At 35.1% G+C, this 25,238-nt stretch overlaps 1 protein-coding gene across 2 annotated transcripts in view; it reads right to left on the minus strand.

Annotated features, from left to right (window-relative positions):
* LOC128993359 (uncharacterized) overlaps window positions 1-20,439 on the minus strand; it is a 33,731-nt gene extending 13,292 nt beyond the window's left edge. The window contains exon 1 of one of the 2 annotated variants that reach the window (XM_054417204.1): window positions 20,144-20,439. In XM_054417204.1, coding sequence (XP_054273179.1) covers window positions 20,144-20,288 — 145 coding nt within the window. In that variant the 5' untranslated portion in view covers window positions 20,289-20,439. Of the gene's footprint in view, window positions 1-16,005; window positions 16,060-20,143 lie in introns of those variants that run through there. The other variant, XM_054417205.1, reaches the window with a different exon arrangement.
* Between the last annotated feature and the right edge of the window lie 4,799 nt (window positions 20,440-25,238).

Raw genomic sequence — 25,238 nt, forward strand, 5'->3', positions numbered from 1 at the left:
GACCTATTTTTTTGCCGTGGGGGTCATAAACTGGCAAAAACCGTCAGATAGGCCCGAGTGCCGTTTGACTCCTCAGGGCGTAAGAGTGGTTCGTCAGGGGAGAGGTATTAGAAGGAAGTGGGCTAACGGATGTAACGAAGACCATGTACAATTTCTTAACTGGGCTACCCTAAAAAAATAAATATCGATTCGATTAGTAAACCTTCATTATATTTTTTCATAATCAGCAAGTTTAGCTAGGTTAGGTTATACCAGTATATTTTACCCCTCAAACAATTTTTGCTCCCCCCTGGTCGATCTTTCCACCCCTATACCCGCAGCACCGTGGAACCGGTCACTGATACCTGGCTGGCACTCGCACCGCCAAGCCTCACTTTGAAATAACCATCGTCAAAGGTTTTAGGCAACTGGCACTCGGCCCTGCACTCCAGAGTTCCTGCCAAGGGAAATCAACCTTATCAAAGAGTCGCAATTGTCAAAATCATACTCTGCCAGAACTTTGGTTGTTGGAGAAATACCACGGCAAGCAGCAAGAGTTCCGGTTTCGAAGCTAAAAGAGTTCTGGAAGTTGAAGTTGTATCACTTTGCCAGAGTTCCGAATCATAGTTGCGCCGTTCAGTGTGGCGACACAGCATTGCGTGCCTACAGCAAATGTTGTCTCATCAATTAAGTTACTGTTCCAACTACGACGGTAACAACAGATCAGTACAATGACGTTCAGACGTTGGTATCCCTGCGAAATCGGCATTATCGAACCGTTCGCTGGAAACCAGGAAACCTCGTTGGTGGATTAATTCCTGGGACAGATGCGTTTTGTGTTTCTTCCTATGTTTCTTGGTACAGGAGTTGTGTTTTGGAATGAAGTTTGGAGTTTCGTTTAACAAGTATGATAATTTGCTAAACTGAAACTAAGGTTTTGTGTGATGTGATATATGTCAGTGATCACTGATCACAGTAGTTCCTTATGAATTGCTTGTTCCTGGGGAATGAAACTAAGTTTATCTGTTATTTTAGAACACGAATATAAGAACAGCAACTATATAGGTGAAAAAACATAAACAAATTACGTCATCTGGGCTAAAAATAAACGCATGTTTATTATTAAAAAATAACTGTCCAAAAACTGCAAAACAGCTGTTACGGTGATAAAGACAATCGGAACAGTGATGTCATTTGTTTATGTTTATGATCCACGATTACTAGGAAATAGTTATTTGTGCAACTAGTGAGCAATTGCACTTTGCACTCGAGTTGCACATTATATTTTTCCTACAGTTACAATAAAACAAATAAATTAGTAAAGAAACGTGACATATTTTTACACAGAAGTGAAGTTTTAATATGGCATTTAATGATCAACACGATTAACAACAGTACAACAGCTGACCAGCTGATTTACAGCCAGTGCTGCCAACGTATTTCGCGCGCATACGACCTTGTCTGCACGTTACGCGCTCACTATTTCGTGCCTTCACGTTGCAAATCTGGAGTGAGACAAAGTAATTAGAGTGAGACAATGTTAACATTGTCTCACTGATGAGCGAATTGGCCACCTTGCTTTCTCAATTTAGTGAGAGAACATGTACATTGTTAGGTAACTGTAGGAAAATACATGATCCATCAAAGTTTCTGTTATAATATTCTTGTTTTAAAGTGAGTTATTGTCCGAGCGCCACTTTTAGTGTTGTAATTCTAGAAAACAAACGAAATTTTACAAACAGGCTGCTCTATTTGATCGAAATAATTTTTGAGGATAGTTAAATAACCTATAAATTAATGGGTAGCAAGTTGAAATTGTCCGCACCTAGTAATTATATGTTAATCGATTCAACCCTGGAAAACGTCAAAGGATCTTTGATGATTCGCACTCCTTGATCATTGGGATTTTAATAAAACAAGTGCACCCGTTGCTCGAAATCGAGCAATTGCTAAGTATTACAGAAGTTATTTCCAAACGGAATTAACTCGAAATAAACTTCACAGTTTTGGATGAATCTATTAGATTCTACTTAAATATTAAGTATCTTCTGGAGGTATTAACTATGTTAAAAGCTCTTTAATACAAATAAAATTAGGAGGTAAAACTAACTCACCAAAATAAAGGTAAGGGTAATCCATGGTTGTCACAAACTACTTCACACTACACTCACACTGAAATACTCAAAACAAATCACTTTTGCACTTATACTGACAACTTTTTTTATTTAAAACAAGAGACCTTCTTACTCACACGTTCACTTGCAACTCAAACTAAATTCACTTCACACACAGACCACTTCCACTCTGTGACTAACCCCATGACGTTTTGGACTGTTATTGTTTGCACTTGTATTTAGAAAAATTCCAGATTGATTGTAAAATGTATTTTTGACTAGCTAGTCATGTTTGTACTTCTGTTCTAAAAACATTATTGTATATTTTGAAAGAGGTTATAAAATTGTTTTGAAAATTAAATACAACCAACATATTGATAATTTTAGCACATATGGGTAAACAAATTTAAAAACCTCGCTGCAGCAAACCTGTGGACTAAGTGAATTTACATTTGAATACTTTGATTTTCACTCAAAACTAGGTTTAACAAGTACCTAAGGAATGCTGCTACAGGGAAAATAAAGTGTGTTTTTTCCAACTGAAACTCAAAATCAACATTTTGACGAAAACCGTACATAAGATCTACTATGTACAGAGGTAGAAAGTAAAAACGGGATTCACTAGACTCATAAGGTTGATCTAACGACCTTCTATCCGTTTAATTTCTTAAAGTGAATTCCCAATTCTTTCAACGTTACAATTACACCATTGTACAATTATGGAGATCAATTATTCATACGTTTTTGCATTGGCGTGACAAGGTGACTAACAAAGAGTTTCCATGATAACCTCGACGTCAACTTCGGTTATTACTCTTTCTTTGACGTCATTTTTTCTTGTCTCGTATTTCACCTAATTGTTTTCCGCTAATCGAGTTTCAATTACGTCAGAATTTTCAATTGAATTGCATATTTCTGATTATTTAAACGAAAGCTTAGTGCTATCTATATATACAGGGTGAGTTTTAAATGAGTTCCCCCCCCTCCTACCTTTTTCTACATTTCTTAAGATATCAACTCCGGACCACGTCAGATCATTGTAGTGTAGTAAGTACTTCATTTTGACTGGGTACCCCTATAAAAAAGTAATTTCTGGCCATATATGGCCATATCAAAATTCCATATATGGTTTCATAAAGCCATATATGGTTTTTTATGGACATATATGGAAGCAGATATGGCCAGATGTGGTTGTATCCATATATGGTGGTGTCCATATATGGTCATATATGTAGTCTATATATGGAATTATTGGCCATATATGGCCATACATGTTTTCTATATATGAAATGATTGTCCATATATGGCCATACATGTTTTCTATATATGAAATTATTGCCCATATATGGCCATAAATATCCTCCATATATGGAATCATGGTCTTTATATGGCCATATATGACTCCCAGGTATGGAATTAAATTACTCATATACGGAATAATAATTTTCCATTTATGCTCATGTATAAATGAGTTTTTGACAATAACTGGAATTATTATAAGGAATAGTTGCCACATTTGGATTTTGTAACTGGACTCCCAAACACTTCTTATAATATATATAATACTATAAATCTTAAAGTTTGTGAGTTTGTGTATTTTCTTGTTGCTCTCGGAAGCACAAACTACTGAACTGATTGAGTTGAAATGTGGTACAGTGGGGGGCAGATAATATAGGCATTTCTCATTTAAAGTAATTAGTAGTAAAGTAATAAAGTATCGAGATTTGAACCCAGATGACAAAATCCTGTACATACATCTATTGTACAATTTTATTATAACGCAACAAAATCTTAAAACTGACGTATAATTTTAAAATTGTAAGTGTAGTAGGCCTAAATAAAGAGAATATTATATTAATAATTAATTTATTGTACCTTTGCTATCAAACAGCTGCAAATATCTATGTCACGTAGTTAGGCTATATTAATAATAAAATTCTTCAAATGACATAAAATGTCTAAGAAAATCTTGTTTTACGAGACCAAATACAGCTTCTCTTATTCGTAATGGGTTTTGTAAAGACATTTAATATGAAGCGGTTGTGGTGTAGTGGTCAAAGGGGTATACTCCCACGCTGGAGTCCCGGGTTCGAATCCCAGTCGGCTACTTGAAAATTTTGTTTTGAAATTTTCAAATTAAAAATTTTTATTATGGTTTTAATGCATAGTTTATAAGATTTAATGTGAAAATATGTTTAATTGTAATTTTTTTATTTATATATTTTTTATTAAAAAATTTCCATATATGGGGGATTCCATATATGATCATATCTGGTTATATTTGGTCCAAAACCAAATATAACCAGATAAAAAAAAAATGTATATGGCCATATATAAACTTTTTCATAAGGGATATACATTTTTGGCCGCCATCTTGGATCCGCCATATTGGATACAAAGTTTTTTTTCAAATGTAAAGGTAGGGTTGTGACCCATTGTTTTTCAACTAGATTTTTATGCTGAATACGATGCTGCAATTCGTTAAAAAAAATCTTGATCCATTCTAAAGTTATGAGAACTTTTTATAACATTATTTTTAGCCCATTTTAACATTGTGCATTTAGAAACTAAGAACATAATCGCAAAATAGTGCTAGATAAAGATAACTATACACCACATTATATACATAAATCTATATCTAGCACTATTTTGCGATTATGTTCTTAGTTTCTAAATGCACAATGGGCTAAAATTAATGTTATAAAAAGTTCTCATAACTGTAGAATGGATCAAGATTTTCAAAAACGAATTGCAGCATCGTATTCAGCATAAAAATCTAGTTTGAAATGATGGGTCACAACCCTACCTTTACATTTGAAAAAAAAACTTTGTATCCAATATGGCGGATCCAAGATGGCGGCCAAAAGATTTATACCCAGTCAAAATGAAGTACTTACTACTCTACAATGATCTGACGTGGTCCGGAGTTGATATCTTAAGAAATGTAGAAAAAAGTAGAGGGGAACTCATTTAAAACTCACCCTGCATGTGAAAGTATAGCTTTTGATGTCTGTATATTGCTATGAGTGTGTCGTGGAAGTAAGCGTGTATAAAGGTGAAAGATCAAAATAAATTAAATGATATCTTTCTGTGTTCCCAGGGTACTGAAAAAACCAAATACATTAAAATGTGTCTTTTTTAGTGTTAAAAGTAATGAACTTGGAAAAAGTCTGCCAATGTTCTTTCAGGGATAAAAGACTCAAAATTGTTGAAATGTGTATTTCAAAGTTTGAAAAGGACTGGGAGAATCCAAAAAATACGTTTTTCGATGTTTGTAGAGAAATTGATAAGCCGATGAAGTTGAAATACCACTTTCAAGAGGTCACTGACAGAGCCAAAGACGAAAAATACGTCTTTGGTTGGAAGACCTAAAAAAGTTTAGATGTGTATCTTCAATGTTAGCAGTGAGCATAAAATATTACCATATAAAAATGTGACTTTTCCTACCACTGCATGTACATGATATGTAGTGATCACATTGCCACAGCTGTAAACAGTACGCAAAGTAGTTCATTTCCGCTCTAGAGTGAAATTGACCATTTTCGCTCGCTAAACCACTAAATCAGCTGATTTCATTGTTGGCGTTTCTACAGTATTATACCCGGTAAGAAGATAGCATAATCTAAAATACCCCCGTCGCAGCAAACCTGCATACTAAGCGAATTTCCATTTACCCGGCTTGATTTCTACTAAAATATTCCCTATAGCCTAAATTTTCAGATTTATTTCCTATTTAAATAACATTAATTTTAGTGAGTAGTTAGGTTTGCTGCTACGGGGAAGATGTTGAGGTGTGTTTTTTCAAATGAAATATTGATAGCTTAGTATGAAATAAACCAAATTGCCAAATTTGATTAAAATATATCCATAAACAAGCAAACTAGAACAGTTTATTTATTCTCCATAAGAATAACATGGGAATTTTAAATTTACAATTTTTTTAATTTTCCCCGTAGTCAATGAACATTCAAAAACACTTCAATATACTAAATTATTTGTTTTTTTAAGCTCTTCAAAATGGTCTAGAGAGAAATTCAGAAATTTAAAGTTTTTAGGGTAAAAAATTAGAAAAAACCCATTTTTACCCCATAAAACCCCCCATAAACCCCTGATCCCATGGTCCGATTATGCTGGTTCGCGAACTCGTTCGAATAAACGTAGGTTTACACGTTTGTACCAAATTTCATCAAAATCGGATCAATTTTGCTCGAGTTATCGCGCTAACGGACACATATATAAATATATATATATATATATATATATATGAATTTGAACGGATGGTGTTTTTGCCCTCTGGGGACCTCAAAACGAAAAAGTAAATCGGTCCCGGGTCTAGGTCTTACCATGAGACCTACGGTAATAGCTTATTCCCTATATGGGAAATTCGCTAAAACATAACCTAAATGACAACTAAAAAGTAAATCTGTGTATTATGATAAGTTGATTATGATGGTAAGAAAATCTTGTGTTTATGAGCAAAAACAGTCATTGCCACTTTCGAAATGCACGGCAATCTACAGTTCTGGAGTGGCAAAGACGAACTTACTTTGCGCTCTTAATACACAAATAGCTAATTTTCAATATTCGTAAAAAAGCTAGAAGAGCCCATCACTGACGTCACAATATCGACCCGGGTCTGATTGCTCTTCGTTCCTCTTATCTCTTGATGTATATACAATTAGATCCTGGAAGGCGTCTCTTTACAGTGCTTAAAACATTTCATACAGATTATCTCGTTATTGATGCAAATTAACTGTACGAGGCTTTTGTTTAAATGTAGTGAAACAGCAATTTAATATCAAAAAACTTAAAATAATGTTAGTCAGACAATGGTTTTAAAGTAAAAAATTAAATAAAAAAAAAGTAATTATTTGTAATGTTGTCAAATATTGTTCATCAATTTATAAATATTATTATCATAATTCCCCGTTAGCACAGATAAACGATCATTTCATGATGTGTGAAATAAATATGGGTAAACTTTTAAACCGTCTAAAAACCTGAATCTGAAAAATATGATGTTACTTTATTATTTTCTTGCATTTTTAGGGCTACTAATATAATAAAATCAAAACATATATAACAAAGTACCCTTTTAGTAATTATTTTAATTTTCATGACGACATGTTTCGGAACTAAGTCCATTGTCAAGTCATTTTTACCATAACCTCATTCTTTAAACTAACAAAATTAAAAATATAATCATATGTAAAAATAATAAAATATGTTAACTAAATCTTAATACATTTTGGTATTAATTTTTTTTTTTTCATTATACTATATGAATGTTTTTCTTTCTTTCCTTAGTTTTTCAATTTTATCGTAGATAAGTTGGTTTAATTTTGGAATCATTGTGTTAAGTATGTTGTTGGGGTCCTTTTTGTTGTGTATATAAATATTTAGCTCTTATTTTACATTAAGTTTCTCACGTTCTTTTTCATATTCTAAAAGTTACTTTAATTATTAATTGTTTCCCAACTATAATTTTACTGCACCAACATGAATATGCCATAGCTTGTTCTGTTTTAAAAGCTATTGTAAATATTTTCTTTCTAATTCGCAAACGTCAACCAATTATTCTATTATTTTTAATTTGAGTGTTATAGTATGAGCATTTACTCTTTGGTCTACAAGCAAAAGTGTACGTTAGGTTGATGAAATAACAATAAATAAGTAGTTCAAAAATGTCCTTCACATAAGCGCCAATCAGGAAAAAAATACATTAAGCTTGTTCAGATGGACTAAGATGATAAAGACACAAACTTTGACTATTCATACAACTTCTGTATCCAATAGTCAATGCTACAATGAGTACATATTATGTTAAACCAATATTTAGTAACTATTTCAAGAGATTACGTAATGCCATGACGTAATGTGTCTGAGGTCGTGTGGCGGGTGGAAAGGTTAGGAGGGGGAATAGCGCCCAGCTGGAAAATATCTCATTATTGGATTTGCAAGGCAAAAAAGTCAATTAGGACGGTGGCAGTAGACTGTTTGGACAATGTTACAATGTTCACACGCACCTTAGAGTACAGTAAACCACTAAATCAGCTGATTTCATTGTTGGCGTTTCTATAAAACCAGTAAGAACCAGTATAAAACCAGTATGTAGTATGTGACATTTGTATGGGTGTCGTGCTGTTTCAGCGCGTGCTCGTACAGCGCAGTGCTCGTACAGCGCAGTTATCTTGGTGTCCCTAATTCCAGGAAGGACCTATCATTCACCCGTCTAATTTCCACGAAAGACCTAACACTGACCCGTCCAAATGCAACCCCTAGATCATGCCTTACAGTTAATATTTTGAAGTCCGAATATCTCAACCACGATTACCTGCAGGAGGGTAGCAAAGCGGTCGATGCACCTTCCCAGTGTCACCAGTTGCTGGACGAATATTGTGTGTTGATTTTGTATGGTTGATACCAAATAGAACCCCATTAGCCGTTAAGGTAGCAGTTGTGCAGTACTTATTATTCTACTGATTAAAATAAAAACTAAACTAGATTACCCTTGCTACACCGCAGCGTTAAAATAAAGGTAATGTAATATCCGAGAAATATTCAAATCTATGATTTTGATTGAATAATACAGTATCTTGTATTAACGGATTCAAACGATCAATGGCTTAAATTATTGCCTATAATTTACTGATTATTTTGAGTCGAAAATACATAAAAATACCTAAACAATACTGGAGGTATTGATTTTCAATCATAGAAAAACCTTAAAAAAAAGTTAATTGTTTACTTTGCGTTTGCTTGAAACTCGTCCGATTTGAATAACTAATAGCTCAAATGATAGCCGGTATTTCACTGGAGGTTCTTAGACCATAATATAGGATTTTATAATTATAACTGGTGAAATGCACCTTAAATTGAAGTAAAAATTCGAAAATAAATCAATTTTATGTGTTTTAATTGATCGAGTAATACAGTAAATCGCATATATGCCGATGCTTGATGTGATGTCTGAGAGTGCATAACTTCAATTTGAGACCTCAATCATGAGAGTCGGTCGAATAGAAGAGCCAAACAAACTCGGAAAAAACCCCTATTTTTTAAAGCAAATTTGTTTGTAATATAAAATAAATATATTAAAAGTATATTATAAAATAAAAATTATGCTATTTTTTTATTAATATTACCATTGACTATTGGATACTGAAGTTGTTTTTATAGTCAAAGAGATTACTTAAAATTCTAACGTTATTTAAACAAAACATTTTCTTCTAAGCCATATTAAGCACGTACGGTACATTAAAATATACGTTAATCAGATGTAATAATTTTAATTAATTGAATACCAAACAGTAAATACGTTAAATATTCTGAAAATGTTATACAATCTAATTACATATTTCCGTATACTGCTATGTATAATTTGTCTAGTTTTAATCGCAATTTGATAATGTCTAAAGACTACACTTTTCTGAGGGCTTATGTTATTACAGTATACATTTAGTTTTAGGCCATAGTATTTTGACCTTTATTGATAGTGAAGAATTTCTCTGGTAGGTACTTGTTTGATTTCAATCAAGTTCAATTCTTGGTATTTAGGGGTTGAGTTTTCTTAACCTTCCATTAGTTACAATAAGGTATAAGTTAAATATGAGTGAAAAAAATATGCAAGTGACAAATCAAATTCCAGTGCGAAATGTATAATATATCACTCATCTCTTTAGATGTGCTTAGAAATAATTTCACAGAATATTATTTGCTTGTTTTTCAGAGCGCATAGAAATGTTATTGTTTAAAAACTTAATAGAATTTAACCTAAAATATAAACTAATTTCTTAATATAACTTAATTGATTATAACTATATGTCTCCTGTCAAATCACTAATCGTTCGATATGTTGTTGTAAACGGTTTTGGTGCAAATGCTATTTTTTTAATAATAATGACAATTTGATATTTTGTTTGTATGGGCTTGGTTGAAGAATATCATGTAATAACCGAACATGGGAATACAATCTTAACCCAAAAACAAAAGAATAAGTATTGGATAATAATGACCAATAATACAATTAAGTTACAAAGATCACGGGAGTTAATATGACATGTTATATCCGGTCACTCTTTCTCTCTCTAACGCCATATTATATAAATACATGTATTGTATATACAGGGTGGAAAAAAGTCTTGGGCCAGTTAAATATTTTAAAAAGTGCTAAAGACATAGCTTCAATTTATTGACTCTCACAAGCGGCCTTGAACATAAAGTGCAATTCTGGATCCTCAAACTACGATTTTAGTGGCGGTTGTTTTAATCAGGACTTATACAGCCATTAACTAATTAAACAAAGCCCAAAGCTCGTACCGCTAATTCATTGAAATACAGAGCAGGTAGACAGACAGATAGACAGACGGGCGTTCCAAGTAGACTGCGCTGTACGAGCACGATATTCCGCCATTTTTTGGTGCGCTGTACGAGCACGCGCTGTACGAGCACGTAATCTTTGTATGTACTAGAACCTCGATCACAAGTATACTACGGTGATTATAAAATAATAGCTATTACCAAGGTTGATTTCTTAGAGGTTTGCGATAACATTAAAGGTAATATAAATTCAAAATCATGTTTCAATTACACTTATTATTAAGGGTCACTTTTGTTATACAGGATCAAATGTATAAGATGCTATTTATATATAAAACGGCTTTGCATAACCGTGATCGTGATATAATTTTTTTGGCATTTTTAGGTTACGATTTTAGAAGCTCAACCGAATCTCAAAAGCGATTCTAAATTTTCACCGTTTTTAAGATTTCAGTTTTTGTTTTGGCTCATCGTTAGTGATTACGAAAATTAAACTAGTAAACACAGATGAACAACTTTTCTTCAATTGTCTGCATAACTCAGTTATTTTGTTAGAATTACTGATTTTTGTCTTATACGCATACTTCTTAGCGAAGCCAAACTTAAAAACCTGCTGTAAACTAATTGTCTTTTATGAACTAAGGGAAGAAGTCGAGTTTTTAACAGAAGCACTCTCTTTTTAAACCCACCATTCAAATTATATTATACTGTTTTAGTAATAGTATATTTCATAACAAGATTAGAATTATCGAGCCTTTTAAAATGGTCGAGAATGTATAGACCCATTTTCTACTCTTGTTTTGAACGTTACTTTTCGCTACACTACAAAGACTTATTATTTTCTTAATTAAAACAGACTGTGGATATTTCTTTGTTACAGTTAGGAACATTACAAACCTTCAATTTAAAGTTAATACTTTGGTTGTTCAGTTTTGGTTTTTGAAAATTGAAACAGTTGGCAAAACAATACACATCTTTGTTTGTTTACGTCGACAAAATAAAAAAATATAGTAAAATAGTAGTTTACGCAACGATTGCGTTAAGTGAGTCTTTACGACACGAGTAGAAAATTTAAGGCACGAGCCTTGGCGAGTGCTTTAAAAACTTCTACGAGTGTCGTAAAGACTATTAACGCGAGTTGCGTACACTACTTTACCTACGACCGTTTTTTAATTACTATCAATCTGGATTTAATTACTAACAATCACTACTGATAACTTTTTAGAGAGGTTATGTTTTCGTGTATTGTCATTGCCACTGAAAGTGGTGCAACGACTTGTTGTATAATCAGCTGATTTCCTGTAATTACGTGTTTGTGAAACTTCGTTAAATATTACATCGCTAGCAGTATTCTTACCATAAATAATATTGTATCAGGTACAATTCGGCAAATATTTCATTTATTTTTGGACTTCCACCAACTTAATTAAGAATACGCGAGTATCAACATGAACAAGTCGGATCAACAATTAAATTGGTCAACTGATCAGCTGATCAGCTGATTAGTTGACGTTCGAAGCATTACAATTTTAATTCTTTTCTCTCTATACTTGAACCTCATTGGTCCGTTACCTGTGTGGATATGAGAAAACTATGCGGATATGAAATGAAACTATGCGGATATGAAAGTAAACAGCTGTAAAGTGAAACTTTTCAATTCTAAGAACTGGACTGAAATGGCTACTTTAAAAAACGGTCGTAGGTAAATATATTTACGCCACACTACATTATTTTGACGAACTTCCCACGCAAGGAATTAGTCCAGAAAACAGCTGTTTGCCGCCAGCTTATTCAAATGGGGTTTCATTGCGTACTACTGTGCTGCAATGAGTTTTGCCGGACACCAATCAGCTGATTATACTGTATTTAGGTGGCAGTGAGTAGTTATAAACAAAAACAAAACCTCTCTTAGAGGTTATGACTAGTGATTTTTAGTCCTTTAGTTGGTGGAAATAAGGATTTGTACGGATTTAGTAGTATGGCGTAAACTATCGTACGTAACTCGTCCAAAATGTGTGTACCGGACTCGTATGGTAATCCCGTACTCGACTTCGTCTCGCACGGGAACGACCACACTCGTCCGGTAATTGGTAAACACTTATTTTCAGGACTAGTAACGTAATATACTATTTCGCATAGTTAACATTCTTTTACGCCATACTACACTGTTTTAACGAACTTCCCACGCAAGTATTTAGTCCAGAAAACAGCTGTTTGCCGTCAGCTTAATCAAATGGGGTTTCATTGCGTACTACTGTTATGCAATGAGTTTTACCGGACACCAATCAGCTGGTAATACTGTATTTGGGTGGCAATGAGTGGTTTGGTTGTAGACAAAAACATAACCTCGCTTAGAGGTTATGACTAGTGATTTTTAGTCCTTTAGTTGGTGGTAATATATAGGGATTTGTACAGATTTAGTAGTATGGCGTAAACTATCGTACGTAACTCGTCCAAAATGTGTTTACCAGACTCATATGGTAATCCCGTACTCGACTTCGTCTCGCACGGGAACGACCACACTCGTCCGGTAAACACTTATTTTCAGGACTAGTAACGTAATATACTATTTCATCACTCCTTAACGAAAGTAACTATTTTCGATAACAGCTGACATCAATGAAAGTAGTCGTTTCCCAAGCTCTAATTTAGGGCGAGGGAAATTCGATCAGCAGATTTCCCTCGCTCTAAATTTACTTTCCCTCGCTCTCAATTAGTTATCCATTTACTCACTACGTGCGCTAGTGTTTTGTTACGATATAATTTAATGATTTAAATCAGCTGTATGTATAGTCAAAAGTTCTTTTATTGTTTTATTTTACTGTTTAATCCAAATTTATTGAAAAAAATACGTAAGTTTCCTTTAGATTATTTTCTTTTGTTTTTTGTTTTAAAATTAATCGAAAATATACGTACGTATCCTTTTAGAAGATTTTATTTTATTTTTATGCTAATCAAATTAATTGAGAAATAAATTAGTTGTAATATTACTGAGGTCTGCTATTCTGTGTTTGTGTATTTTTGCGTCGTGATGAAAAGTATCGTTCATTAACTCGTACAGAAAGTTATTATCCGGCACTTGCTCCATTATTCCCGTCCTCGGCTTCGCCTCTTAGTGAAAATAGCTCTCACATACTCGGCTTCGCCTCGCACGTGAAATTGGGGTTCCCTGTGTTCGGCTTCGCCTCACACAAAAACTTGAGCGCGCGCCGGAAAATGCCACTTTCGGTCCTAGTAATGAAATATACTATTTCCGTAGTAAAACAATGTAATGATGAATTTTCGCAGGTGATGAACATGTAACGAAAAAAGGTAAATTTCACAGTAGTGTAGCGAAAATAATGTTTTTAATCTTCAGCTGATTTATGTTTGGGATGTCTACCCTTGCGGAAATTCACAAAACAAAACCAAGATATAACAAAGTAGTTCAAATAAACAAACTAAATCAAATAATATCTTGTCCTGTTTATTTCCTTCGGTAAATTTAGACAAAGGGGTCCATTACATATTATTTGTCTAGAACAAATATCAAACCTACAACAATAAAAATAACCAACAAATAAAAATACATCACAAAAACAAGATAGTTCAAATAAACAAACTGGTTATCAAATCAAATAAACTCTTGCCCTATTTATTTTGTTTCCATGACACGATTCATTACATATTCTATTTATCTTAAACTAATGACAAACATATTAAAAGACAAGCAAATAAAAATACCAACACAAAAACAAAATTGTTCAAATAAACCAGTTATTAATCAAATCAAATAAACTTTCCCTAATTTAATTATAAACATTAAGTATATATAATAAAACGTTCAGGATTTTATTTAGTGTGGATAACCCCCCTTCCTACCCGGTAAAATGTAAAACCTATGATGTGTTTTTTAGTTATATTTCAGTGTTAAAATGCTGTATTGCATTGTAAAAAACAGTTAAAACTGTTAAAACAAGACCTAATATTTAATTACATACTATTATATTAGACAAGGGGTCCTCCTTGATATATTAGGAGTGGGGAATTACCCTCCAACCCCCCTCTCTGGGTCCACTGCACACAGTCAAATAATGAATTGAACTGATACATTTTAAGTAGATTCCTAGAAACAAGAATCCAACATTCAATTGATTAAAAAAATCATCACACTATTGAGCCACAAACTCCCCACTATTTTAAATTCATACAAGTATTGGATTTTCGTTATCAAACAATACAATCAAACACACACTTTCCCAACTAAAAGTCAACTAATTTAATATACGCATTATAGTCTGTATAATTTAACCTGTATACGTAGGACTAGCCCCAGGAGAGAGTCAGGAGACAGGTCCCATCATACAGACTATAATCCATTACCTCGTTGGCCCTTACCTCTGTCTGCCTGGGACTGAGTTCCCAGGTAGCTAGAGGGCCAAGAGACAGGTTCCATCATACAGACTATAATCCATTCGTTGGCTCTTACCTCTGTCTACCTGGGACTGAGTTCCCAGGTAGACAGAGGGCCACGAGACAGGTTCCATCATACAGACTATAATCCATTACCTCGTTGGCTCTTACCTCTGTCTACATGGGACTGAGTACCCAGGTAGCTAGAGGGCCACGAGACAGGTTCCATCATACAGACTATAATCCATTACCTCGTTGGCTCTTACCTCTGTCTACATGGGACTGAGTACCCAGGTAGACAGAGGGCCACGAGACAGGTTCCATCATACAGACTATAATCCATTACCTCGTTGGCTCTTACCTCTGTCTACATGGGACTGAGTACCCAGGTAGACAGAGGGCCACGAGACAGGTTCCATCATACAGACTATAATCCATTACCTCGTTGGCTCTTACCTCTGTCTACATGGGACTGAGTACCCAGGTAGACAGAGGGCCACGAGACAGGTTCCATCATACAGACTATAACCAATTACCTCGTTGGCTCTTAATTACCTCTGTCTACTTGGGACTGAGTTCCCAGGTAGACAGAGGGCCACGAGACAGGTTCCATCATACAGACTATAATCCATTACCTCGTTGGCTCTTACCTCTGTCTACCTGGGACTGAGTTACCAGGTAGACGGAGGGCCACGAGACAGGTTCCATCATACAGACTATAATCCATTACCTCGTTGGCTCTTACCCCTTTCTACCTGGGACCGAGTTCCCATGTAGACAAAGGGCCACGAGACAGGTTCCATCATACAGACTATAATCCATTCGTTGGCTCTTACCTCTGTCTGCTTGGGACTGAGTTCCTAGATAGACAGAGAGCCACGAGACAGGTTCCATCATACAGACTATAATCCATTACCTCGTTGGCTCTTACCCCTTTCTACCTGGGACCGAGTTCCCATGTAGACAGAGGGCCACGAGACAGGTTCCATCATACAGACTATAATCCATTACCTCATTGGCTCTTACCTCTGTCTATCTGGGACTGAGTTCCCAGGTAGCTAGAGGGCCACGAGACAGGTTCCATCATACAGACTATAATCCATTACCTCGTTGGCTCTTACCTCTGGCTATCTGGGACTGAGTTCCTAGGTAGACAGAGGGCCACGAGACAGGTTCCATCATACAGACTATAATCCATTACCTTGTTGGCTCTTTGCGCACGAAACGGACCCAACCACTGATTGCACCAACATGAAACTTGAATGTTCACAGCAGTAAAGGACTATTTTTGCACAATCACATAAAAAATTAACGCACCACCATCATCCGAACACGAACCGCTGGCTCTACTTATTTCACACGTTCATAACTGTTCACATTCACTATTCTCGACTGTTCGTATAACAAGTCAAACAATCCCAGACAATAATGATAAGATCGTGATAACGTTATGTAGGTTGGTAATGGCAACTGATTCTGTGTTGGTTGAAAAAAATCTTACAAAATGAGTTGATAAAAAATGTCTTTTAGGGAATGGACAAAAATATATTGACTGAATGGGAGTTCATCTAGTTTAGTTTTAACATAAGGGGGCTAGGGGTACGGAGTAGTTCCCATTTTAGAGGAAAGGGTCCGGGGGTCATCCTCAGAAAAGTTTTAAAATTTAAGTACAAAATAGTAGATATTGTACGTAAATTTGCTTTATCAATTTTATGTGTTTCACTGCAAAAATCTAAAAATGTGGTTATAACAAGGGGTTCATAGGGGCTCTAACTGCTCTAACCCCATCCCCCAGCCCGTTGCCCAACTTGGAAGTCTTTTAGATTTTTATTAGTAGGCCTAGTCATCGTAACTTTTTCCTATATATAAACCATCTTGTGAACAGTTACAGTGTACTTTCCTCTTCTTTGTTTGAAGTTCATTGTTGATGATGATGAGTTTTTCAAAGGTTTATTGCGGTCATTTTCCATCACAGTGGTAAGAAACAATACACAACGTAATTAGACAGATTTCAGATCCCGAAACGTGTATTTTATTTTACCATTGTTATAGAGATGTCCGCAATAAAACTGTCAACAAAATGACAATGTATTGTTATAAGATAGGCCCTAAATAGCGGAGTTTATTTTAAATTTAGGCCTACGTATCAGCTGAATTCAATTTCAACACCTGTATGTCGGGAATTTGTAAGTTATTTGACTAAATTCACAAGTATTACTACCAAATGTGACAAATACTATTATATTACTTGTGTTTGCCCTATTGTATTATACCCAAAAGGGGGGGAGCGAACTGGTGTAGTGGTTAAGCACGTTTTCGGTCCCTGAGGTCCCGGGTTCAAATCCCGCCAATCACCAATAGATTCTATCTGAGTGATAATGCCGCAATCCCTAAACAGGGAGGGTTAATATTACCCTTCCATATAAAAAAAAGACGTACAGTAGGCCTATCTCTAAATAAGCAAAAAGTTTGGATTGGACCAGTTGTTAGAAAAAAATATTTATTTTAAGACTCAGAAGGCCGCTTATTACGGTAATTCAGTTAAATATGACCCACAGGTTTTACACGATTAAACACGCATGCAGACAGCCAACCGTATAAATTAACTGTTTAATTTATTACGATCGTTAAAAATCGTTGACTTGCCTGCCTACAACAAACGCTACCGATAAACTCTACCGAATTTCACTAGGAAATGTGTATGTTTTTGTTAAATTGTTACAAATCCTTTTATATAAATGCACCACTATTATGCTTTCACTTCGATTTCGTTAAGTCTTTATATAACATGTTAGGTAGGGTAGGGAAATGGCATGTGGTAACTTGAGGTTTTCAATTACATTTTGCTTTGATAAATCGATGATTATTAAGTAATAAAAACACACATGGCTACAATCTTATCCAAGAACGTTATGTAGAATATAAAAAAATCTGATGATTTACCACCACTATATTTTTATCCCGGTAAATTCACTCAATTTAAATTAATTTAGGTTGGATCCAGGAGATATTATACAACGTAAGGTTAGGTAAAACGAATTACCAAATTACAAACAAATATTGATGGAGTCGTTGGAAAAACATAATTACACTTTTGTAAGATTAATTAATATAAAAATTTAACTTATCGTTCGAATATTATTTTTAGTAATTTTTGCGTGTTTATAATTATTAAATAATAAAAAAATAATATTTGAACGATAAGTTAAATTTTTATATTTTTGTAGCCATACTAGATTTAAGAACTTTATTATTTTACTAAACTATCTCATGAACTTTAGTTAACTCGAATTTTGATGAATGTCCATCACTTGTTTACTTAAGTAGATAATTAGAGATAACAGAACGATACCGCGAATTTTAGGGGTGAAAATATCGTTTCAAAGTAAGGTAAGACAATAAGACAAACATTTTTCCTTACTAACATCTAAAACTGCGATCAATAAATGCAAAAACAAAGCAAAAAAGTGTCAAATTAAAAAGTTAAAGTAAAAAAAAAAAACTTAAAAAGGCATTTTACGACACGAAGTCAAAAAAGGGGGTGTAGAGAAGGGTTAGAGGCACAAGGTCAAATCTGTTTACAGAACACAAAAGTTATTAGCGGTTTTCATCAAAAGATAAAAGCATTACTGAGAAATCGTCCGTCATGCTATCGATTATAGCTTGATGACCTGTCAATAGAAAGTAGTCAATATCTTCAGCTACTTTTGGCATTTCTCATCCTTTTCAATTTATTTGGATGCTTTGAATTATAATGGTTTGTCGCGAAATGATAAATTGCTTTTGCGATTGCAAGTGAACTTAAGAATTTTCCTAACCTAGCTTTTGTTTCTAAATAACGTTATTGTTAGAAGATGAGTGAAATGGATAGTGAAAAATATTGTTCGTAACCTCCTGTATATTGTCGGGTCATATAAAATCTTGTACGTTACACGTTACGCAAGAGCGTGTTTTCATCACTTGGTAAATTATGCAACTCGCTTCCGCTCGTTGCACAACATTCACCTGCGTGATGTAAAAACGCGCTTACTACACTTGTAAGGTAAATAGCTATTACTCAGGATAAGGATAGTACTTTTTCTACTGGGTACGTACAATTCTGAGGCGTAATTATGTTTCATATTCTTAGCAGGATAGCAATATTTGTATAGAGCATAAAATAATTACTTAAGTACCCATGTAATTCACGGGTTGATTTAAAGGAAAATGTTAAAGTTCCTTCACGGAACAAAAATTATTTACACAGCAAAATGCAACAAAACAAAAAAAAATAATATACACATACTATAGGCTATCTTATTTCAGGTGTTTCATAAAATTGTCATGTTACAAATTAGGGAAAGTGTTCATCCTGTGATTTTGAATCTATATTACCACAGAGAAATAACCTCAAAATACTCTACGATTTGCTTGTTCAAATGCAATATGATATAAGCTTACAGTAGCTATAGACTGTATGATGGAACCTGGCCCCTAGCAGGGGTATGGCCAATGGTTTAAAGTTCGGGTAAGGTTATGTTTTGCTGAAGAAGCTATGGTTCTAGAGCATCCTATGGTGGGGTTTCGGCTCCCTGGACTAAAACACCACGTAAAAATGACCTGGGCTAGACCCAGGTTGTCGAAGGGATAGTAGACAGGTTCTATCATACATACTATAGTTCGTAGAACTAGTGGCATTACCGTAGAACAAAGTTATTCTGTAAAACATACCCCTTGTGGTCACCACGAGAACACACTTTTAGAAAGACATCAGAAGCAATGTCAGTTTTCCTGCTTTTCAGGGTCACAAATACCTACTAATGATATAATTATATAACAATACGAAGAACCCTGAAGCGGTATAAATTGTGGAATATTCCATGGGTGGCCAAAGGGAAGTCTTCAGATTTGTTACAAGTAATTAATGTTCCGGTAAACGCAATGAATAAAAGTCTGACTCTCAATTAAATGATGCAACACTGTCATTGATATTCATTAATTATTTTAGATAAATAGTTAAACTATATAGATAAACTATTTATCTAAGAAATGGGTACGAAGTGCAATAAATCACGATTACCGAGAGGAGAGAATGGGTTTTTAACCTCAACGAACCCTCCTTCTCATTCGAAAATTATCTTTCATAATCAGCGATGCTCGGTGCGGGGACGCACCTTAACTGTGCATCTTTGGGGGCGTTAACAGAATCAATTTTGGAATTCTGAGAATGAAAGCTGGAATAATAGTACCTTCCAAACTATAGTTTAAAACTACCAGTAAAAAGGTGTTGCCTAATCCTCCATAGTAAACTGTTAGGCTAAGACTTTTACAAACGAAACATTCAAAGTCCCAAAATTTACCGGAGTTCCTGGAAGAGCGGGACCCCCAGCAGCACACTAGGAGGGAGATGACCCACTTGAGAAGCGACGGCCTGGCACGGTGCGTGGGGGCGGAGTCCGAGGACCCGCGGCCAGAGGGGCACACGAACACAGTACAATGTCCCATCACCTTGCATCTTGGAAACACATTAGTCTAAAACACGTGGTAGACGAAGTTCTCTATCATTGACAAAAGTCCCATGCTCTCCCGCCAGTTTTGATTTTCCCTCCAAAAATCCCTTCGAAAATCGGGCGCGTCACATAACCATGGCCATCATGGCGGCCCGCTCGCCGCCACGGCAACGCTCGCACTAAAGAACATTCAGCACTTCGTGATCAATGCCATGCGCGTCGCATGACGCCCTTTCAATATTTTAGGTTTCATTTGGTCGAGAGCTTTCCTTCTTTGGTCTGTCAACTGGATTCCTGCGATCTATTATAAACAAGGTCACGGGCGTTCTTGATTGCCTATCGAATTTCGAAAGGGTTGTATTTTTTTGTATTAAGGGATTGGTGATCGGAAACCTTGTATTTGCATAATCTGGCCTCTGCGTGGAACGTGGCCAGCAAAGCAAGCGGTGAATCTGTACACAAGAACGAATATTCTGAAAAATATTAGTGGAGCGGTAGGACTCGAACCTACGACCTCACTGTTAGCGAGCCGTTCTCAGCGAGCACAGGACCGGGGGTTTTGCTACCAAATTACCTGAGTTAAATACCTTCTTGAGTAAGACGACTACGCACTTAAAAACTCTTTCTGGTTGCGTATTAGTACAGAATTGAGTAGCTAACGGACACATATATATATATTAAATATATATATTGTTCTTGAGGATTACTTGATAGAGTTATGAAAAATGAAACATGAAACAGTGGATATTTTCGTTTAATAGAAACGTTTTCAAGCAAAGAGAAATTAATGAAAAATGTAAAAATGAACAAAACAAATAAATATGAACTGTTTACAATACAGTAGTTGAAATTTGAGAACATATGATTGAGTACAAATCAAAGAAAATTAAAATTCAGCTGAGTTGAATCACTTTTTTACTATCTTAAATTAACTTTGTTTTCAGTACCAACTGGGGCCCATTTCATAATAAACTACAAGCATAGATAAAACATAGTCCCTTAGTAGATTTCCCATCCTTATGGAACAGCTGAAGCCAATTTTATTGTTAGTTCTGTCCGTTTTTCTGTAGATGTCGTGTTTTGTTTACAATTTGTTTCTTGTTATTTCAGTAATTTAAAACCTCGTTTAACCAAATATTACTATCTAATCATAAACAATAACTCGTCCACTAGCAATATAAAAAACAGTGAGACACAAATAATGAGAAACTAACCCTAAAATAATAGAAACAAATTGTAAACAAAACACGACATCTACAGAAAAACGGACAGAACTAACAATAAAATTGGCTTCAGCTGTTCCATAAGGATGGGGAATCTACTAAGGGACTATGTTTTATCTATGCTACAAGTTACAAGTTACAACTTGTAACTTCCCAGACAGCACGTGAGCTTGGACTAAACTTGGCTTTTACATATTTCTGAATTGGTGCGACAAACTTGGAGTTTGGAACCCACTGCAAATTTAAAACAGCTTTGGTTAAGTGAACTTGTGCGAATGAGCCAAAACTAAACTTGCTTTATTTACATATATAACCTGGTTGGCCAAGTCCACAATTTAAACACCCAACCAGACCCACGACAAGCTTGTTCATGTGAGTCTAAAGTGAGCAGTGCCATATGACAAAAGAATTTTCCCTCCACACCTACCCACAACACGCTCCTAAAACCTGTTTCTTTGTGCTGAACCACCATTTTTGTTGGATTTAGACTTCCTCACTCTCAGTTGTCAGTTCTCTTGGTCAGTACTCACTTATCTTAATTTGGTGTTGTGTTGTGAGTTACTCGTTTCGTTGCTAGTCGTGAGTTTAGTTTATGGTTTTGATACCAAGACGAAGCGGAGAAGAACTAAGGGAATCCTGTAAAGGTAAGATTTACACTCCTCTTATAAAATTAAGCATTGATCAAAAATATACTCGTGTTGGTTAGTCTATGATGATAAAGTAAGCTAAATTAAGCAAACGATTAATTTCATTGCATCAAGAACTCGTAGAATTTTGTTTATAGCCTAAACCTTTTGTGCTTTAATCTTTGTCATACTCAGCGCTTCACTGAATCGACAACGTCACTCACTATACACTAATCTACTGCTGAACCCTACAACAGAACAGTGCTAAATTTTTTTTAACCTTAAACCTAGTCTACAGATAAAAACAAGCCAAACCAGTATTTTACGTTGTGTGTATTCAGTAGCCTTGTTGATAAGTGTAAGTTCCTTTATAACATTCTGTAATCATCATAGCTAAAAAAAACCTATTATAGCTAAAAAAACGTCGCGAAAATTACTCAAATTTTGTGTCTAGTAAGAAATAAAAGTTTTATAACAATTTTAAAAACTAGAGTAAGTTAACACCCTGTGTTTGCAACACCAACAAATGCCAAATAATCAAATAATTCTAATAACAAATAAATATTATTTAAATAATAAATTTTAATAAAACAAATCATTCTAATGCAATTGTATTTTTTTATAGATCTTCTGAAGCATGCGGTGGAGTTGATGAATTCAGAAAAGAAGTTGAAGGTGAAGTGGAAGATAGTGGGCATTGTATTTATTATATTAATAAATTGTCTTGAAATGTGAATGTCTTGTATTTCTAAACCTAACAGATCAATTATAACCAATATTATTTTAAGGTCACTTAGGACTTATAAATAGGCTTCATTTTATTATACTGCAAATCTTTCTTGGTAAAAAATTAATTATTTTTATGTTTAAGAAAAAGGGTGGGCTAGCATATGAATGGTGTGAAACTGTTTATATGTTAAATAGGTATAAATTATACAGGGTGGGGCAGAGTGGACTCCCTGATTTGATCGGTTAACTGTATAAAAACCATACAAGATTATTACAAAAGCTTTTTATTTCTGAAATCTAAATACAATGCCATTTATTTTTCATTAAGTTTTAAAAATGATATCGTCCAGGTGAAGACCTTCACGAGCGATGCACATATTCAGCCGTTCAATGAAGTTTTCAAAAACTCTACGCAGCATATCTGGCATTATTCCAGCGATAACATCAACAATTAATTGCTTCCTTAAGGGCTTCCAAGGTCCTTGGTCGAACTTTGTAAACCTTTAGTTGCAGATTCGGTCGCCCGTACACTTGTAATCCATTTCCTTAAGGTTTTAGCATCGGGAACACTATCATGACAATTCAAACCAAACCGTCTACGAAATGCACGCTGGGTCGCCACCACACTATCCTTATTTTTAAAGAAGGTTTCGACTACAAAACCACGATGCTCGCTAGTTTACGGCATGGTGACTACTAACAATGGCGTCTTTCCCCCAACCACATGAAACCTCTCCCACTCCGCTAACTCGCGCGCACGCTCTTCAGCGACTGATTGAAACTAGGGAGTCCACTCTGCCCCACCCTGTATTACTATAGCCTATTATTGTTATTATTATTATCTTTGAACATGACAGTAATTGAAGTATATAAAACTTCGTACCAAGTTCTGAGTGAGTCTAAAGGTGTGAGCTTGTTTGTCCAAGTACAACATGTGCTAAAACCAATTCCAATATGATGAGTCTAAGCCAAGTCCAATATGAGCCTACTAAAATTGGGCTTGGGTCCCCAAGTCCCGAACAAGTCCATAATGAGCCTGTTTAATTTATCAGTGTGAGCTTGTTTACCCAAGTCCAACATGTGCTAAAACCAATTCAAATATGAGTCTAAGCCAAGTCCAATATGAGCCTACTAAAATTGGGCTTGGGTCCCCAAGTCCCGAACAAGTCTAAAATGAGCCTGCTTAATCTACTAGACCCGTTTTGTATCCATCATTCCAAGCTTAGAGTGGGTTTGTGCCCATGGGTTCACTGTAGGTTTGGGGTTGGGACTTGGGTTGGACTTGGGGAGCCAAACCCATAACAAGTTGAACAACTGCCAACTTCGGTCTCTAAAACAAGTCAAAACCAAGCCTACACACTTTGGTCCCTGAGTTTAAACCAGGCTTGGGAACTTGGGCCAATGGACTTGGAACAAGTTCCCAGCAAGCCTATTGTGCTGTTGGGGTTGTAATTTCCATTAGATTTGCATTGGGCGATCAGCTGATTTACTAATAATAATATTAGTTTGTACTTTATTATGAAATGGGCCCCTGGTGAGCCAATTCAGACTTTCTTAAGACCAGATGGTTGCATTTCTGGTTTTGATGTGAGTTTACTTTGTGAAAAGCTTTAAGGGTATAGCAGCCTTCAAAATTTTGGTTGTGGTTAGCGGCATGATAATAGATTGGTTTTCTTTTGTCTTCATGTAACTACAAAACGATAGCCTGTATTCGAACTCTTAAAGAGTTTGAAGTCTGACCAATGTATTCTTTTGGACAATGTTCACACGACAGTTGATAAATCACATTGTAAGTTCAACAAGTTGATCTACCAACTTTTTATCGGGTTTATCCGATCGTAAAAAAATGATTCAACTCAACTGAATTTTAATTTTCTTTTAGGCTGATTTTATTTTTCTTAGTATAGCTAGCGGCTATACGAAATTTCTTCGAATCATGTTTATATCAACTCCATATACAGTTGTTAGGTTTAGCGTAAAATCATAAAACTAACAAATTGATGCTTAAAAAATTGCTTATTGAAAGATTAATTGTACAACAACACATATTTATGACAACAAACTTCTTTGTTGCTATAAGAATTTTCTAGTCTTGTTTTGGAAAATGTACAAGTAAAACAAAACTACGATGCAAGGGAAAGAGTTCAGTGGCCTCTAGGGTGTTGTACACAATCAGTACATCATTACAGGGTTCTGGCATTGATAGTATTGCTCTCACGTTGGTATCCCTAAACCAATGACTATACAACTCTTAAGTAGTAAGTGGTAAAAAGTGGCCATAAACCTTTGGAAACTTTATTTAAGAAAACTAAAGCATCGGTTCCTTTAAGGCTACAAAGAATGAAGTTAAAGGTACAAAGGTATGAC

This window comes from Macrosteles quadrilineatus, unplaced genomic scaffold (assembly GCF_028750875.1).
Source record: "Macrosteles quadrilineatus isolate MER2022 unplaced genomic scaffold, UCM_ALF_1.0 Scaffold_4__1_contigs__length_99947679, whole genome shotgun sequence".
Classification (NCBI taxonomy): domain Eukaryota; kingdom Metazoa; phylum Arthropoda; class Insecta; order Hemiptera; family Cicadellidae; genus Macrosteles; species Macrosteles quadrilineatus.